General features: G+C 41.6%; 2 protein-coding genes across 3 annotated transcripts; both read right to left on the bottom strand.

The window, feature by feature from the left end:
• Nucleotides 1–881: 881 nt before the first annotated feature.
• LOC106570487 (regulation of nuclear pre-mRNA domain-containing protein 1A) lies at nucleotides 882–11,915 on the bottom strand. Of its 2 annotated transcripts, none has more exons than XM_014142888.2 (7): nucleotides 11,461–11,904; nucleotides 8,865–8,994; nucleotides 8,649–8,755; nucleotides 8,287–8,381; nucleotides 7,797–7,923; nucleotides 4,227–4,402; nucleotides 882–1,752 (listed from the first exon to the last, which is right to left on the bottom strand). In XM_014142888.2, exons 1-7 carry the CDS (start codon nucleotides 11,609–11,611, stop codon nucleotides 1,597–1,599), a joined length of 942 nt encoding a protein of 313 aa, XP_013998363.1. In that variant the 5' UTR covers nucleotides 11,612–11,904; the 3' UTR covers nucleotides 882–1,596. The 2 variants fall into 2 exon arrangements, with proteins under 2 accessions (XP_013998363.1, XP_045550856.1); XM_045694900.1 differs by lacking the exon at nucleotides 882–1,752 and adding an exon at nucleotides 3,495–3,599 and having other exon boundaries at nucleotides 11,461–11,915.
• Nucleotides 11,916–12,693: 778 nt separating this feature from the next.
• Nucleotides 12,694–16,618, bottom strand: LOC106570497 (transmembrane protein 249). Its single transcript, XM_014142901.2, has 6 exons — nucleotides 16,197–16,618; nucleotides 15,971–16,094; nucleotides 15,729–15,829; nucleotides 15,336–15,528; nucleotides 15,062–15,147; nucleotides 12,694–14,791 (listed from the first exon to the last, which is right to left on the bottom strand). The coding sequence occupies exons 2-6, from the start codon at nucleotides 16,080–16,082 to the stop codon at nucleotides 14,645–14,647; spliced, it is 639 nt and encodes a 212-aa protein (XP_013998376.1). The 5' UTR covers nucleotides 16,083–16,094; nucleotides 16,197–16,618; the 3' UTR covers nucleotides 12,694–14,644.
• Between the last annotated feature and the right edge of the window lie 3,423 nt (nucleotides 16,619–20,041).

The raw sequence follows: 20,041 nt of genomic DNA, 5'->3' as shown, positions 1-20,041 counted from the left end.
AATGATCATCCTTGAGATGATTCTACAACTTGATTGGAGTCCACCTGTGGTAAATTCAATTGATTGGACATGATTTGGAAAGGCACACACCTGTCTATATAAGGTCCCACAGTTGACAATGCATGTCAGAGCAAAAACCAAGCCATGAGATGGAAGGAATTGTCCACAGAGCTCCGAGACAGGATTGTGTCGAGGCACAGATCTGGGGAAGGGTACGAAACATTTATGAAGCATTCAAGGTCCCCAAGAACACAGTGGCCTCCATCATTCTTAAATAGAAGTTTGGAACCACGAAGACTCTTCATAGAGCTGGCCACCCGGCCAAACTGAGCAATCGGGGGAGAAGGGCCTTGGTCAGGGAGGTGACCATGAACCCTATGGTCACTCTGACAGATCTGTGGAGATGGGAGAACCTTCCAGAAGGACAACCATCTTTTCAGCGCTCCACCAATCAGGCCTTTATGGAGAGTGGCCAGATGGAAGCCACTCCTCAGTAAAAGGCACATAACAGCCTGCTTGGAGTTTGTCAAAGGCACCTAAAGGACTCTTAGACCATGAGAAACCAGATTCTCTGGTCTGATGAAAGCAAGATTGAACTCTTTGGCCTGAATGCCAAGCGTCACGTCTGGAGGAAACCTGGTGCCATCCCAATGGTGAAGCATGGTGGTGGCAGCATCATGCTGTGGTGATGTCAGGATCAAGGGAAAGATGAACGAGAGAGATCGTTAATGAAAACTTGCTCCAGTGTACTCAGGACTTCAGACTAGGGGCGAAGGTTCACCTTCCAACAGAACAATGACCCTAAGCACACAGCCAAGACAACGCAGGAGTGGCTTTGGGACAAGTCTCCGAATGTCCTTGAGTGGCCCAGCCAGAGCCCGGACATGAACCCGATCTAACATCTCTGGAGAGACCTGAAAATAGCTGTGCAGCAACGCTCCCCATCCAACCTGACAGAGCTTGTGAGGATCTGTAGAGAATGGGAGAAACTCCCCAAATACAGGTGTGCCAAGCTCGTAGCATCATACCAAGAAGTCTCAAGGCTGTAATCGCTGCCAAAGGTTCTTCAACAAAGTACTGAGTAAAGGGTCTGAATACTTATGTAAATGTCATATTTCAAATATTTATTTCTAATAAATTTGCAAACATTTCTAAAAACCTGTTTTTGCTTTGTCATTATTGTGTGTAGATTGATAAGGGTAAAAAACAATTTAATCAATTTTAGAATGTCAAAGGGTCTGAATACTTTCCGAATACTGTACCAATGAGAGTGATCTATTGTGAAGAGAATTGGATGGATACTTGGCGAATAGGAGAGAGATATACTGTTCCAAAGGGAGGGTTACATGATGATGGGTAAGAGAGAAATTTGACAGGACTACATGGGGAAAGATTGGATGAGAGAGCAGTCAAACAGTAGCGCAATGGCAAGATGCATATGGCCAATGATAGGTTGGAGATACGTCAGTCAAAGGTTACTAAGTGACACTGATGTCCACGAAGTGAAGTGATGTCCACATGTTAAATGATAGGGCGAGAGATGTGTCAATCAGAGGGTGGATGGTCGGTCAGAGATGGGGAAACACAGGTGAGCTGTCAGGCTGTGGGGTCATAAAGCTCGACGCCGGACGAGGGCAGGTGCAAATGTCCACCGGTCACACTGGGAAGCACAGAGAGGTCTGGTAGGTTGCTGAGATGAGAACGCAGATCCTTCCGTACCTGGGTCACACGCGCAAGCTTGCGCTTGTACTCCTGAAACAACAAGAATAGGTGTGAGGAATAATGTGACATTTTTTTGTACAACATTAGATTTGGAGTTGGAGATGCTGTTCAATTGTTAGACATCTTCATCTTGGAGTTCACTGTAAACCTTGTAGCTCATTGTGAACCTTGTAGCACAATGGTTAGGAAAGGGAGGATTTACAAGGAACTTGGGCACATCAGAGTAAACTGATGACATTCAATCATTTCTGTTTCATTGTGAACCCCTATTTACTTTTATAAGTGGCTAAAATATAAAATTTGGAATGAAAACGTGAGTTGTAGGTGGTTTTATATTATTAGTGTGTGTGTTAGTATTTTGTTTATTTTTTACTAAAAACCATCATTATCCTACATCAACCTCTCACATCAGGATCACAGAGGGATGGCAAGGTAAATATTTCTTTAAGACCTTTACTATAACCATTCTGTCATTAAAGTTGTGAGCTATAAGATCCTTTCGTTACATTTCAAGTGACAGAAATACTAGTGTTCGATCAATTCATTTCTTTACTACAGAGAAAAACAGGTGTTTCCTTATCTCCTATTTTTAGGGCAGTGTGACTAATCTAACTATTCAAATAAGCATTAAGGCCCAATTAATAGTACAGTATGGGAGAAAGTCAACCTTATAGGCAAGTCAAGGATATGCTAAGGCCTGTAACCAAGGCCCAGTTTGACAAACAACCCCTTAGCAATTGAAGTGTCAGACTCCCCTATGCTAGTATTGACCCAGTCATGTATTCAACCCATAGCCTCAATGTGGGGGAGTAAAACCACCCAGAGTACAAGGTGAGCCAGGAAATAGTCAAAGCCAAAAGACCCATCACTAGAAGGCATGTGTTTAGAACTGGTGGTGGACAACTCTAGTCCTGGGGAGCTGCAGAGTTCAGCTTTTTATTCCAGCCAAGCTAACACACCTGATTAAACTCATTGTGGTCCCAATTATTAGGGATTACTTGTATTATCACAAGGGATGATTTGGTGTGTTAGTGCTGAGCGGGTTCAAAATACTTCCCATACTGCAGCCCTCCAGGACCAGAGTTGCCCACCCCTGGTTCAGGGGCTTGACAATTCAAATTGAGAAGAAACCAAAATCATATGTGCAGACCAGTAAAAATAATGATCAAACTATGAATATAATTTACACTTGCTGAAAATACCTTCAATGGCATTTTAACTACCCCAGTATGAGTAAGAATATTATTTGGAACTTTAGATTCAGTTTATAACACTCTAGCCATCTGTGAAGGCACTTCATTTCAAATAAATGGACAAATGTCACATGGGCCTGTCTGTTATAACTTAACTGTGTGCATTGTGTTTCCAAATGATTGTAAGAGGCATAAGACATTTGACTCATATTGTACATTTGAGGTTACTGTTAGAGTACACATTTTAATAGCATTCAAGTACATTTTTCTGCTATAGTTTTTGTGTTATTTTGTTGAAGTCATGACCTCACTGACTATTTGCAATGTAAAGTATCTGTTCATGAACGACTATCAAAACTGGGTTTTAAAAATGTGTTTGTTATAGAAAAAATGTATGTCTTATGTAATAACATAGCAGGTGAAGTTTGATTGTTTTTATGCTAAATAAGACACTGTTTAATGAATATGTATTCAATATAATGACACTCAAAAGTAAAGTAAATTAAATTGGACTGGAGTAATCCAATGCAACCCCCACCAGTACAAACACAAGTAGTATCAAATAACAGCACTCACAGATTCAGTTTTATTTTCTCATTTATTTTTCTTTATTACATGAGAGATTTGTTGAACTGCAGATACACTGCAGATACAGAGACCAGGAGATGTGATCTTGCTCAGTTCCTGTGGGTAAAGGCTGGACAGTTAAGCATTCAGCAATTACAAAACAGTAAATTAGTGTATTAGAAACCAATGGAAATAGTGTGTTGTTTTGCAAGCAATTGGGTGAGATGTCATCTTTGCTAAAGCCTTCAGGGCCTGAACTAACCATGGGGGAGCAAGACGCCACTGATAAGTGGAGAGAGGCATAATGACTTGAATCCTAACTTGAGGTAAACATGTAAGTCAAACCATGGTGCAAATCTCCCATTGACAATGTGGGATTTGCATGAAAGTTCCAGTTAAGCATGTCTATGTCAAGTTTAGGAAAGGTCAAATGAGTTTAAACTGAACAACTATTTTGCCCCATGGATGTTTTCTTTAGTAGGGCACAGAATATTATTATTCTTCAGAAGACTTGCTTTTTGCCAAGCACTATTTTGAGCATTCTTTGTTCAATTCCATTGGTGAGATGCAAAACATACCATTTGAAAAGGGTGAAATGATACAGGGCTACAAGAGGAAAATACATGCTACAAAAACAGAAACACACAAAGACTGAATGAAACAACATGCGAGACAGACAGACACAATGAAGACGGAGAATGATAGAAAAGGGTGTGTAGTGAGAAAAGAAAGGTGATTATTTACTTCTAGTTTCTGCTCGTTCTGGGCCAGGCCGTCCCTCTGGCTGTGTAGAAACAGGGTGAGCGTCCGCGTAAGCTGCCGCCGGTCATCGATCTCCGCCGCCAAACGGCCGCTGAAGTCCGCCAGCAGCATGCACGCCTCCTCCACCAGCCTGGACAGGCGCTCACCCTGCTCTTTATCTGAGACACACAGAATGGTTCAATGGTTTATTGGGGCACATCTCATCCAACATTTGAATGTCTTCAATGATGACAAATGATATCAAGCACTGAGTGTGTGTGTGTGTGTGTGTGTGTGTGTATATATATATATACACACATGTTTTACTATACTTGTGAGTACCAGAAGTCCTCACAAGAATAGCAAACCAACTAAAATTCAGAAGTGAGCACATTTTGCCGGTCCTCACTTGTAAAAAGGCTATTTTAGCCTTAGGGGTTAGGGTTAAGGTTATGGGTCCAATCAAGTATAGTAAGACATACTTGTGTGGGTCCAATGAGCATTTATGGGTAAATTACATCCCCAACCTAACAGCCCTTCGTCAGTTGTGGCTGACTGAGGTAGGACTTATCATGTGATTGAGAGATTTGTTAATTGTATGGCCAACTAATGTACAATGGGCCTTATTTTCGGCTAGTGTTAAAACGCACGTTAGTTTGCAATTTCGTCATTTAAAAACTGCCGCACTGGCATTTTCCATCCCTAATGCCAGGTTCAGCTATTTACCTGTCTTATATCAGCCACTGGCATTTTCCATCCCTAATGCCAGGTTCAGCTATTTACCTGTCTTATATCAGCCACTGGCATTTTCCATCCCTAATGCCAGGTTCAGCTATTTACCTGTCTTATATCAGCCACTGGCATTTTCCATCCCTAATGCCAGGTTCAGCTATTCACCTGTCTTATATCAGCCACTGGCATTTTCCATCCCTAATGCCAGGTTCAGCTATTTACCTGTCTTATATCAGCCACTGGCATTTTCCATCCCTAATGCCAGGTTCAGCTATTTACCTGTCTTATATCAGCCACTGGCATTTTCCATCCCTAATGCCAGGTTCAGCTATTTACCTGTCTTATATCAGCCACTGGCATTTTCCATCCCTAATGCCAGGTTCAGCTATTCACCTGTCTTATATCAGCCACTGGCATTTTCCATCCCTAATGCCAGGTTCAGCTATTCACCTGTCTTATATCAGCCACTGGCATTTTCCATCCCTAATGCCAGGTTCAGCTATTCACCTGTCTTATATCAGCCACTGGCATTTTCCATCCCTAATGCCAGGTTCAGCTATTTACCTGTCTTATATCAGCCACTGGCATTTTCCATCCCTAATGCCAGGTTCAGCTATTTACCTGTCTTATATCAGCCACTGGCATTTTCCATCCCTAATGCCAGGTTCAGCTATTTACCTGTCTTATATCAGCTCGCTCAACACTCAAATGGGAGGGGTGGAAATATTTGAGGTGTGTCCTTAAAAACATGATCCAAGTTTCTATTTTCAGGCAGTGCTGATAGGATACTTAAGACCAACCAAAAGCTGGTTTTAGTGGTAACACAGTTGGTTATGATACAGCCTATCCAGCCGTGACACACACTGCCCATATGAACATAGAACAAGAGCAGCCTAATGTGATTTTGGTGCCTTTATACTTTGTAATTAGAACCATAAAAAACTAATGTTTCCCCCCCAACCATTTAATGTATTTGGTTAAAAACCAAGCATAGCCTCCTTTCCTCTCAATAAAGGCTTTTTTTTGTCCTGCCCAACACAACAATGAAGTAGACAAGACTGTTGATAAAGAGTTCGGCTCCTGAGACCGCTGGGAAATAAATCTTTATTCACATATAATGTTTGAGAGGAGTAGAACAGTGATCTGACATTCCCTTTCTATAAATGCATCGTAGGCAGGCCCACATTATTTTAGCCATGCAGGTCCCGTTTTGGAAGTGCGTAAACCCCTGAGGCTACATGTCCATACCATCATGAAAAGAGAACCTTGGTGAATACCGGTGAACCTGGTATTAAGAAGTTATCTGTAACCTTTCTGTTTTATATGTTCAAAACCCAAGCCCGCCCATAGGCCTACTATAACTAAGGCTGGTTCAACAGAAATGCGTCTTTTTTATCTTGGCGATTTCATATCATTACAGTTTACATTCATTCATTGTTGTTGTAAAGAAAAAGATTTAACTTTTATTACAATCAAAACAAAACAAGCAATCTCATTACAATGATTCACCTGGTTTTATGGTGACAACGTCCGTGGTGCGCATGCAACTTCTGGGGATGTGAAAATGTGATCTGATCTGTAAGATGTTTCCGATTATGTTCATAAAACATATGCCTATTTGGGAGCAGTATAGCATGAGTGGACATTCTCCCTTTCTCTTTATAGTGGATCTTTGTCCAGCTACTGTGAAAAAGTTTAGATGTGTGTAAAATTCTCCATAGTCTGAGTTGTTTTAAAATTATATACCCACCGGGAGAAATTATGGTGCCTGTGGTTTTGTTTAGAACTTGATTATAATTACTTGTTCTCTTTTTCAATAATGCATTTAATCTATTTCTTTTTTACTATGTTTAGCATGTCCATGCTCAGCCATAATGCAATTTACAGTAGGCCTAGCCCCTATATCAGTGTCTGAGCTATTGTAGCCACTTAGAACAATGTGGACTGCAAATGGCTTCATGTTAACTATGTAGCCAAGATAGGTCTACATTTTGTTATTTCGTTTCTGTAAGCCATATAACAAACTATAAAATGGACTAACATTAGAATTGGAGTTGATTCCAAGGCAATACATAAAAGACCATAAATACACAACTTGAAGCAAACCACATATTTCGCCATGGTGCACATTCTGATTGGCCAGTGAGGCCTCGACACACCCACACCGTGTTTATTCATCAAAACCCAGGCCTTTCACTCCAACGCCAATTGTAAGTGAAAATAACAAAAATATTTCTGACACACCCCTGAACCTATAGCGCTACCGGCAGCACTTAGACTTACCATTGTGTTAGGTTTGTTCAAATAAAGCCCAGTATGTTTAACAACACATATTTAACCTTTATTTAACTAGGCAAGTTACGGCCTACCCCGGCCAAACCCTCCCCTAACCCGGACAACGCTGGGCCAATTGTGCGCCTCACTATGGGACTCCCGATCACGGCTGTTTGTGATACAACCCGGGATCGAACCAGGGTCTGTAGTGACGCCTCTAGCACTGAGATGCAGTGCCTTAGACCGCTGCGCCACTCGGGAGCCCTTACATGTAAAACAACACATTTCACTGCACCTATCTGGTGTATGTGACAAAACATTTTGGGTTTGTTTAACTGACTGTAAGTAGTATTTATATGTAGCATGGTGTCTCGGTCTTTGTTTTTCCCCAGAGGACAGCACTAACACGGTCCATTCACTTCCAAAAACTAGGCTATACACACAGCTGGGTCAACTGCACCCTGTACCCCACCCCTTCCAACAACAGCATTCTCTGGAGCATGGCTGATTGTAGCGAATGGGAGTGTGGGATGGGAGTGTGGGATAGAGGTGTGTGCCAGGGCCTACCTGTGATCCTGTGCAGCAGTGACGTGTCCTGCACCTCAGCAGGCAAGGAGGAGATTCGCTGGCGCAGTGCTGAGTCCCCAGAGGCTGCATTCTCAAGCTCCTGCAGGGCCCGGATTAACTCTGCCGTCTGACGGGGAAGGGAGGGGCAGGTAGAGGAGAGGTAGAAAAAGAGGGAAGAAGGGGAGAGTGAGGAGACAGGGGGAGCAAAGTGTGAAGGAATGGGAGGTCAGGAAAATGGAGAGGAAAGGAGAAGGAAGAAATGACAGCGATGGGGGATAAAGGAGAATAGTCCCACATTGCAGTTAGAAAGTAGGTCAAACATCTAAAACAAACAACTAACAAAGCAACTTGTCTTAACAAAGCCATGTGACTACCAAAACTATTAAGTTACGTGGGATACTAAGAGGTGAATGCAATGAAAAATAACCTCTGTTTGGTTAAATTCATCTAGCCACTACACCCCCCTGTGATGGGCTGGGTTGGCCTGTACCTGTGGGGGCTCTGCGGGGGAGCTTTGGGAGGCCAAGTCCTGGTCGTTCAGTTGAATCTCCTCATACGGCCTCTTCTTGGCCTTCTTCTCTCCCACTGTGGAACATGTATACAGGGTGAGCGATCATGGGAACAGAGAGGGATGGAAAAAAGATGGCATGATACTATTTCACATCCTTTATTGACACTCACGTATGTGAAGTAATGACTATGGAATTCCAATACCTCCTGTCAAGCATACTATGTTTTCAGATCAAAGTAGATGGAGGACGGGACAGGGGAGAAAGCACCCCGTTTTCAGACGAGGAAGCCACTGAGCGCGGAGAGACAAATTGGAGGTCTCTTGGTTAGGAGGCTACTTACGCAAGACGTGTGAGAGCTGGTCCAGCAGGTTGTTCTCATACACAGCCCTCTCCTGCCAGATGGACAGAACCCGGCCCAGCTGTTTTTTACAGGGGTCCTCTCCTTCCCTGCACGCACACATACACACGTCTAATTTCCATCAACAGGCTCATGCCCCAACTACTACTGTAGGGAAAACAGTGGGAGACAGATTTAGTTGTGCATCTCACCCCTCACCTGGACACATGTTTGAAGGCATCAACAATGACAGGAGCAAAGTCCTGGGTGAACTCAGGTCCTTTCTTCTTGCTGTTCTGGATGACGTCGTTGGCGAGGTAGAGGAAGGTGAGCTTCCTGGATACCTTGGCTGCAGACACAGATCAGTCAACTGTGGGAAACTGATTCAGAGCAGAGTTAAACTATACAAAGCCTAGCAACACAGACAAGTGGCAACAAATGCATCTGCTAGGCTTCAACTCAGGATACCTTTCTTGACACTCAGGCAGACTACACAAAATTAACTTAGAGCCCACTTAGGCCTTAACACGTAAACACTGGCTGACTATAAGAGCAGAAAAGTATGACGCTGCATAATATAGCCTAATTTACATAGCCCACACATAATGCAGTTGACAAACAGGTGTTGTTATATGACAAACAGGTGTTGTTTTATAGCTCTATTGTATGAGGAAGATCTGTCTCTAGGCAGATAGGGGGTTCTTTCTCCAAGGCTAAGCAAAGAAACACATGCTTCTCCCTGGTTCATGTATTGAGAGAGCAAATCAACCCCAAGTGACACGACTGCCCCCCCCCTCCCTGTACACACACACACACCATGGTGACAAGGAGCCCTTATGAAAAAGAGGACATTTTAGGAACTGCACACCACTTCTCTAATTTAAATCCCAGCTCCATTAATGCACAAGAATCTATAAAGAGGGCCTAGATGTATCCTTTTCAATAGTACACAGCTTTGATGTACCGACACTGAACTGTGAACTGTCGGCATTTGAGGTTTAGACAATCACTGACTGTACACAGCACAAAATCAGACTCCGTAGCTGTACGTACGGACTTAAAGCCAGATAGCCCTTTTTGTGATTAGTGAGCATCAACCACCAAGCACAGCGATGACAACAGGAAATAAGAAACCTAGAAAAGGAGACCACAACTCTGTCCATGAGTCGGCTACAGAGAACCCTCTGAGGCAGAGAAATGAGATGACATCCGATGCTATTCCCAGTCCAGAGAAGAGTCAGCAGCTCCCAAAATACAGAGGGCCAACTGGGATATCATTAGGCTCTTTTAGCCAAAGGAAAACCGAGAGCATGCATCAAAATACCACTCCCTACCAACTAGCTAGCACACAAGCTCAGACCTCATACATTTATATCTATGCAGTAGGCTAGATAAAATAGACAGGTACCGGTAAGTTAATGTCATACACAACAGATGGGTTTTTTAAAGCTTAATTTGACCAGGTATATTGATTTTACTTGGTAAGATTTATGCCAATGCAGATTGTCCTCTACTCTGGTACATTTTATGCACACTCAACATCTGTGATCTGATCACCAATTTCACATGGCAAAACACTACAAATAACCTGAGCTCAATCAACAACAAAAACATTAAAGCCACCCTGCATCTTTCTACAAGTCAATTTGGACGATATAACAGTTTCCCAAAGGTATTCACACGTTGTGGCAGTGTAGTGTGAGAAATCCTTAGATACAAAGGTCATATTTGTGTTTCTAGGTCTTCATTTTATTGCGAACTTTTATTGGCAAAGCAGGGAATGTAGGCCTAGATGAGTAAAATAGGTAGACTAATGTCAGTATGTCACCCTATTTCACAGATAGTATGTCACCCTATTTCACAGATATCCACGAACTTCACTGCTCATGTGCAGTGAAGTTCGTGGATCGGGCACTTTAAGAGCAGGTGCATGCAGCACACACAAGCTAACTACATGTGTAAACGATGATGGGCAGCAATGCTTACCCTTGGTCACATGTGGGTTAGCTACCTTACCCTGCTTTTAAATTGAACATACTAGGAAATGTCTGACAGTGAAGTAGGCTCCCAATGCGAAGGGCTCTTTAGCTGTAACAAGACTGCCTGGTTTTAGGACTCAAATGACTAGCTAGTAGCTACTGCCTTCTCGTTCACTATCTGAGCAATCACTCCAATGACGTGACTTTGATATACAAATTAGCTAGGCAGTCCAACTAAATTTCAAATTTACAAAAGAGTAGACTTGTGATTTAACGTAGCTAGGTGGCAGCTGAGTGGCCTGAATGGGGCCTCGCGTCAGTCTAGTTATCCATACAAGCAAAGACCTTGCTTAGCAGGGTGATCGTTAACCTCTACACTTGAATGTAGACATGCCTCCACCGTGTGACGACGACTACCCCACCCTGGCACTGTAGGAGAGGAGCGAGCTAGCTAGCTAAACAACTAAAGTTAAGCTAACTAGCTAGTTAGTAAGCATTAATAACTACACTATTAGCAAAAAAAGTTTAGCCACAAATCTATCTAGCTACAGTAACTGGCGGTTCGATACTTTACTAGCAAACTGACGTTATTTAGATTAGAGAAAAGTGAATGGCATATCGTTAGCTAGCTAGTAGCTGACGTTAGTTGAGATGTGGTCAAGTGAAAGAGCTGGCTAGCTACACTACAGTAACCTTTGCAAGTAAACAAACATACAATGTTATCTAACGTTAGCTACACTTAATAGACGGTGTACGTTAATAATTCCTAGCTAACTGAACAAAACTTGGAGATAAATGTTATTATTGATGAATATATTTTAGCTAGCTAACATTACCTTTTTTCAATTCGTTGAACCAAACGTTGACGATGGTCTTCGAGTGTTTTCTATGATGGATAAGCCACAGTGACAGAGTCTGGACACTTTGTTGGGAATTGCTAAGCTCCGATAGTTTCTTTTCCAAAGCTGCCTCTGAAAAGGCCGACATGTCAACGATAATGTCAAATAATGAGAAAATAGTTCTCTACCAGATATTGGATGCTAGCTAGGTCATACAGCTAAGGTTAGCAATCTACCTACCTAGCTAGCACTCAATGTGTTGTGCAAAAGCTACAGCCCTGTGTCTACCGAAGGACGCAGAGTCATTTGTGTCTGTTTAGAGCAAAATGTATCTAAAGTATACACCACGGTTGCCAGGTCTAGCTAAAACTTATATATACTCATGACCTCTGAATACCCTCCCACAAAATAGTTTTTTCGCAGCAAGAGAGGAGTTGCCACATTTATCCAATTAACCATTTTTCCATAAGCAAATTAAAAATGAATATCGTAGTCATTTTTAACAACCTAGGCTAAGAAGCAAAATTCGGTTTTCCACCAAAAGAATAATTATTGCAAGTTTAAGAATATGTCGCAAGAGAGAAGATAAATCACACATACTAAACTCTCCAGATCATTTTCCGTCAATTGATGTTGATTTAATTTGTTTTGACTGTTATGATTAAGCAATAAGGCCCGAGGAGGTGTGGTATATGGCCAATATACCACAGCGAAGGGTTGTTCTAAGACATAGCCCTTAGCTGTGGTATATTGGCCATATACAGTGAATTCGGAAAGTATTCAGACCCCTTGACTTTTTCCACATTTTGTTAAGTTACAGCCTTATTAAAAAATGTATGAAATAGTTTTCTTCCTTCATCAATTAAAAAAACCACACCCCATAATGACAAAGCAAAAAGAGGTTTTTAGACATTTTATCAAATAAAAAAACGGAAATATCACATTTACATAACAATTCAGACCCTTTACTCAGTACTTTGTTAAAGCACCTTTGGCAGTTATTACAGCCTCAAGTCTTCTTGGGTATGAAGCTAAAAGCTTGGCGCACCTGTATTTGGGGAGTTTCTCCCATTCTTCTCTGCAGGTCCTCTCAAGCACTGTCAAGTTGGATGGAGAGCCTCTCCACAGCTATTTTCAGGTCTCTCCAGGAATTTTCGATCGGGTTCAAGTCCAGGCTCTGGCTGGGCCACTCAAGGACATTCAGAGACTTGTCCCGAAGTCACTCTTGCGTTATCTTGGCTGGGCTCCTGAGTGGCGCAGCGGTCTAAGGCACTGCATCTCAGTGCAAGAGGCGACACTACAGTCCCTGGTTTGAATCCAGGCTTTATCACATCCGGGCGTGATTGGGAGTCTTTTTATTTCAATAGGCATAGGCTATTGACTAAAATCTGGGTTTATAATTGCAATTCAACTTTGCAATGGTTTGCTGAGCTAGATGCAGGTAGCCTATAGCCCCTGTCAGGCAGACATCTAATTTCAGGGAAAAGTCCACAAAAACTGGCATTAAATGTGGAGAATGATACATTTGCGATAGAGCTGTGACCATGATCACAATTGATGACTTCCAAATGAATTAACCAAATATGGCCATTAACAATGGCATAATAACACAAGGCTACAACAATAATCTGAGTTATAGGCAATTTATTAAAACCGTTTACCAGCTCCAGGTGGGCTGCACAAGTGGCACAAATTGATTTGCAATGACTCCATTGACATCGTAAATTCAACACATGTATTGTATCAAATGGTAGGCTATACCCTACAATGCCATATCAATTAATACCCTACTTGATGGCCAACAAATGCAAATGTCCCCTATCATTCTCCACATTTAATGTCATTTTCATTGTGGACTTTTTCCCCATAACAGAAGCACGCGAGGAAGTTCCATAACTTCAATTTCAAACCCTAGAACTGAGCATGAGTAAAACCCTTAGCTTGATACGGTTATCCATGAGAAAAGCCGACATTAGAATGCAATTTAGAATGTATCTCAATCAATCAAATGTATTTATAAAGCCCTTTTTTACATCAGCAGATGTCACAAAGTGCTATACAGGAACCCAGCCTAAAACCCCAAACAATGCAGATGAAGTCGTTTTCCAATGCTTTGTTGCCGTTATGTAAGTTCTAACGCGCTAATATGTTTTATGGAAAAAGGATGTCTCCATAAAGACATATCTAAATAGCCTACCTACAACTGGTAAAAAGTTGTCATGACGTGTAGCTCTGTCGCGGTGATAGTGCTGCCTCTGCAGCAGCACTATCACAACCAGTGCTCTCAACGCACACACACACCCCTCTGGCCCTCCCCCTCCACACCACTCACTCTAACAGCCTAGTCACTGCCTGATAGTCAGCAGCAGCAGGTCACAATGAAATATACTGTATTAATAGATTTTTAAGATAAATGCCATGGCGGCCGCAGTGCAATTTAGAAGTATTCCAAAACTCTGCCCCCACAAATAGATTTTCACCAGCGACATCGTTTTCAAAGTAGCCCAATTGGCTAGAAAATCACGAACATGGCAACCCTGATTATATATATTTTTTATAACCTTTATTTAGCTAGGCAAGTCAGTTTAGAACAAATTCGTATTTACAATGACGGCTTACCCCGGACGACGCTGTGCCAATTGTGCACAGCTGGGACTCCCAATCACGGCCAGATGTGATACAGCCTGGATTCGAACCAGGGTGTCTGTAGTGACGCCTCAAGCACTGAGATGCAGTGCCTTAGAACGCGCTGCGATATACACACTGGCCCTGTTAATTTACGTGAATGTCTGTTTCTGTATTTTCATTGGGTCATTCTAGAAGGAAGGCGGGATCTGGCTAGTAAAACATTGTTAGTTTCATTCTTACATTCTCAAGAACTGTGTTGGTGTTAAAGGATTCTTACTGTTCTATGTTGCAATGTGGAAAGAGCAGTCACAGTGGAAGCAGAATATTAGGGATGGCAACATGATTTGATAGACTTGGTTGTCGAAGACCAAATCAAAGATTTCAAGAGATATTTCAGAAAACTATCATGAAAAAGACATGCAGAGACATTTGATTACAGTTAGAAACACAATATTTAAATTTGGTCTGTTTATGGAATATGGATAGGGTAAAGGCAACATGGCAGGGACACTGACAGCACCACGTGATTGATCACAGAGGAACTTCCTCATCCTCAGACAGGTGGATTGTTGCGATCATTGTTAGCAGACAGGATGATTTTGGGCCTGTGGATGACAAGGTGGCGTTTAGAAGTGTCCTGGTAGTCAAAGTAATTGAGGTTGAGTTTCGTCGCTATCCTCCTGCCCTGGCACTCCAAGAGCTGTGAAATAAATATAAAAATATTCTGTAATAGAAGTGGATGAGCAAGGGAATGGAATGGGCAGTGATATAGACCACATACTACATTATGGTCAGATGTTTACAAAAAAATATGATTGGTTGATGAGAAGCAGGCCAGGGCCCATATCTAGGATCAGTTTTGCCTTCTAGATCATCATGAATAGCATTATATGGACAGATCCTAGATCAGCAATCCTACTCAGACACTTCGTCATCTAGTGGCAATAGTAATTCTACTCAGCAATGATACCTCATATTTCTCTGAGAAGCCACTGAGTTCCCTCTCATCAATCTTGTATCCATTCAGCATCAGCTTGTACATCAGCAGTACCTGTCCTGAAATTATGTCATGAACATTAGCCTGCAATGCCTTGAGACTTAAATCAGTCCTTTTGCTGGACATCCATTCAAACTATCTCTTCACTTTTGTTTTGATTATCTGAGCACCAATAGCCCATGACTGATATGAATGAAGGATCACAATTCCCCACTGACAGAAAAGAGTAACAGTACTAGGACCTCACCACTCTTCTGCGCTATCATGCGTATGTAGATCTGGTGCAAGGGGCCCCTGTGGCGTAGGTGTGTGTGGATGTAGTAGCGGTACTCCTTCTTCTTGTGATCGATCACCAGGCGCCGGCGGAAGGCCCCGGAACAGACCAGCCACAGAGAGAGACACATGCTGAACACCAGGAACCCAGTATACTTGTGATGGTCCTGAACCAGGAAGAGGTAAGCTTAAAGGTTATGGTAAAGGTCAGTCGAAGGGAGAACAACTGAAGAAAGGACTAGGACAACAGTTAATGTTATGAGATTTATAACTGCTCACAAAAGGAAAACTAAACATGTGAGATGTGAAATAGCATGTCGGGCAATTTCAGGTTGTGTGCCTATTCCTCATGGGAGCACTTACACACCCCAAACTCCATGTTCATGTAACAGGCAGTTCCAATGGTGGAGGCGATCAGTAGCAGTGAACCTTTCCAGATGTTTTCATGCAGGTATTCAAGAACAAACACTGCAACAAATCATATCACCATCAACCAGAAAACCAACCAAAGGACCATTTGAAAAAAAATCAACTGAAACAAAATAATTTGAGATAGCAATAAAAGAACAGTTAAATAGAAATGAGAGACGTCAACGATAGATCTCTTACCGTCCTTCACTGTAGTGAATGGATAGCAAGGGTTGTTCTTGATCTTGTCTGTGAGTGCTTGCTCAGTGGCGTTGAACTGATGGTCCCACGTGCCAAAAATCCCGATAGTCATGGTGCTAACAGGCTAAATGGAGAGGGTTACATGAGAGAAAACACAATGTCAATAATTGAAAGTTGCACTACAGTGTTATTTTAGTGTAAAGAGTGTATCATGCAAAATACTCACACTCGTTGTTATGCATGTTTTAGTCAAAAATACATGTTCTGAAACCAAATACCTAAACCTTCTGCCTCCTACAGTGGAAGATGGAAGACAGTAAATTGACAACAATAGGTTGTTATGGTAACTAAGTAATTATTGTTGTCTGATAACATTCTAGAGCCCTAGGATTTCTATTCTACTGAGCTCCCCTAAAACAGAAAGGGTTCATAGCCCAAAGCTGTGAGCTGAAATGTCTTACAGCGTTCAATGATTGTCTGGGGTTGCAGTTTTGCTAAATCTGTCCTCAGGGAGTTAAATGTGGTGTGATCCCCAATTTTAGTATCACGTGAATGTGCTCATTAGATAGCAAGGTCAAGGGATTATTATTAAAAGTAATGTACATATAAATCATTTTCTGAATGTGGCTGCTGTTTCATGTTGGCTTGTGAGTGTTTTTGCTACCTTCCTGTGTAGCGAGACAGCACGTTACCACTGTTATCGGTGTTCTGTCAACAGGACAGTTGTAAATCATGTAAATTATGTCAAGACCTCAGATTTTAGAGAAACAACAAATCTCGGTACATTTAAGTGTCTTATATCATCTGAAAGCTTAAATTCTTGTTAATATAACTGCACTGTCCAATTTATAATAGCTATTACTGCGAAAAAAAATCCATGCTATTGTTTGATGAGAGCTCCTAACAACAAAACACTTTTTTTCACCGCAATAGGTTTGATAAATTCACCTCTGAAGGTGAAATGTGTACTTATATTCTGAAATCTTGCTCTGATTTATCATCCAAGGGTCCCAGAGATAACATGAAGTGTCGTTTTCATATCCTAAAAAGGTCCATATAGCATGCACAATCGATTTTGTATTTCCACTCGTTCAATTTGCAAAGAAAGGAATCTGTGAAAATCTCACAATAAACGTTCGTATGTATTCCTCAGAGATCCTAGAAGGTAACAAGACTTCACTATATCATTAAGGGTGTAGTATATCCTATAAGACACCATATTTGGTCAAAGAGCGAGGCCTTCATGGCACGCTAATGATGCGGGCGGTCAACACTTGAATGACTGTATCTTTGTCAAATAAGCACCAATTGGGGTCAAACAAAGCTAGCTAGATAGCCAATGAGCTGGGCTTTACGGGAGCATCCGGAAACCATGTATATGTCGTAAAATGTAGCTACTAACCTTGTACGACAGCATGCCTTTTCATTTTGGACAAAAATAAGGATACTCAGAGTTATAAAGTTATGAAAACTGGTTGTTTTGCAAATATTGAACTTATAATATGGCTACTACTACTTGGAAAGCTAAATCAAGGTCCAAGTATACAGATTTGACGATATTCTTGCAGAAAAATGTTATATGAATGCGAATGTCTCCTTCACAATTTGCCCAAATGTACCTGGGGACTTCACACTAAAAGTCTTGTAGTTCACTCATACTTCAAGTTATCCATCTGAAATGTTGCACATACACTGCTGTCATCTTGTGGACACTATCGGAATTACAACCAGAGTGATGGCAAGAACTGTGACCTTTCTCTTGCATTTAAAAAATGGTCGTAGAAAAAGACTGTTTTTTTCTTTGTATTTTCTTCCACCAGATCTATTGTGTTATATTCTCCTACATTTAATTCACATTTCCACAAACTTAAAGTGTTTCCTTTCAAATGGTACCGAGAATATGCATATCCTTGCTTCAGGGCCTGAGCTACATGCAGTTAGATGTCATTTAGGCGAAAATTGAAAAAAAGGGGGCTATCCTTAAGAAGATTTATTAAGTGGACACATCATTGGCATTGAGGAATACACCACATCAGTCATTGGCTTCATCAATAAGTGCATCGATGACGTCGTCCCCACAGTGACTGTACGTACATATCCCAACCAGAAGCCATGGATTACAGGCAACATCCGCATTGAGCTAAAGGCTAGAGCTGCCGCTTTCAAGGAGTGGGAGACTAATCTGGACGCTTATAAGAACTCCCGCTATGCCCTCAGATGAACCATCAAACAAGAAAAGCGTCAATACAGGATTAAGATTGAATCCTACTACACCGGCTCTGACGCTTGTCGGATGTGACAGGGCTTGAAAACTATTATGGACTACAAAGGGAAACCCAGACGCAAGCTGCCCAGTGATGTGAGCCTGACAGATGAGCTAAATGCCTTTTGTGCTCGCTTCGTGGCAAGCAACACTGAAGCATGCACGAGAGCACCAGCTGTTCTGGATGACTGTTTGATAATGCTCTCGGAAGCCGATGTGAACAAAACCTTTAACCTGTCTGGGCTAGGGGGCAGTATTTTCACAGCAGGATAAAAAACGTACCCGATTTAAACTGGTTACTACTCTTGCCCAGAAACGAGAATATGCATATTATTAGTAGATTTGGATAGAAAACACTCTGACGTTTCTAAAACTGTTTGAATGGTGTCTGTGAGTATAACAGAACTCATATGGCAGGCAAAAACCTGAGAAGATTCCAAGCAGGAAGTGGCCTGTCTGAGAATTTGTAGTTCTTCTTTCTAGTCCCTTTCGAAACTACAGTATCTGTGGGGTTACGTAGCACTTTCTAAGGCTTCCATTGGCTCTCTAAAGCCTTCAGAAAGCGGATTGAGGCATCTTGTGTCTCTGGGCAGAGTATAGTAACTCAGTTTGTCAGTGGTCTGCCTGGTGACAAAGAGATTGGATATGCGCATTCACGCGACCATGCTGTTTTTTCTTTTCCTCTTTGAATGAATACACTATTGTCAGGTTGGAATATTATCGCTATTTTACGAGAAAAATGCCACAAAAATTGATTTTAAACAGCGTTTGACATGCTTCTAAGTACGGTAATGGAACATTTTTTTTTTTGTTTCGTAATGCGCTCGCGCGTTACCCTTTGGATAGTGACCTGAACCCACAAACAAAACGGAGGTATTTGGACATAACTATGGATTATTTGGAACAAAAACAACATTTCTTGTGGAAGTAGCAGTCCTGGGAGTGCATTCTGACGAAGATCAGCAAAGGTAATACAATTTTTCTAATACTAATTCTGAGTTTAGTGAGCCCTGAACTTGGCGGGTGTCAAAATAGCTAGCCGTGATGGCTGAGCTATGTACTCAGAATATTGCAAAATGTGCTTTCACCGAAAAGCTAATTTAAAATCTGACATAGCGATTGCATAAAGGAGTTCTGTATCTATAATTCTTTAAATAATTGTTATGTATTTTGTCAACGTTTATGATGAGTAATTTAGTAAATTCACCAGAAGTTTTGGGTGGGAATGCATGTTTTGAACATCACATGCCAATGTAAAAAGCTGTTTTTGGATATAAATATGAACTTGATTGAACAAAACATGCATGTATTGTATAACATAATGTCCTAGGAGTGTCATCTGATGAAGATCATCAAAGGTTAGTGCTTCATTTAGCTGTGTTTTGGGTTTTTGTGACATATATGCTTGCTTGGAAAATGGCTGTGATTGTTTTTGGCTATGTACTCTCCTAACATAATCTAATGTTTTGCTTTCGCTGTAAAGCCTTTTTGAAATCGGACAATGTGGTTAGATTAACGAGAGTCTTGTCTTTAAAATGGTGTAAAATAGTCGTATGTTTGAAAAATTGAAATTATTGCATTTTTGAGGTTTTTGTATTTCGCGCCACGTTCTTCCATTGGATATTGGTGAGGCGTTCCGCTAGCGGAACCCCTAGATGTAAGAAGTTAAATTGGGTACGTTTTTCATCCGGCCGTGAAAATACTGCCCCCTAGCCCAGACAGGTTAACCATCGCTGTTGGTATTCAGGGTCCCCTTTGCATGAGGGAACAGCAGCAGTACAATGTAGGTGTTCAGACACTTCCCAGTT

This window comes from Salmo salar, chromosome ssa14 (assembly GCF_905237065.1).
Source record: "Salmo salar chromosome ssa14, Ssal_v3.1, whole genome shotgun sequence".
In the NCBI taxonomy this organism is placed as follows: Eukaryota; Metazoa; Chordata; class Actinopteri; order Salmoniformes; family Salmonidae; genus Salmo; species Salmo salar.
The sequence above is the reverse complement of the archived record's forward strand: the minus strand, read 5'-3'. Positions and strand labels throughout refer to the sequence as shown.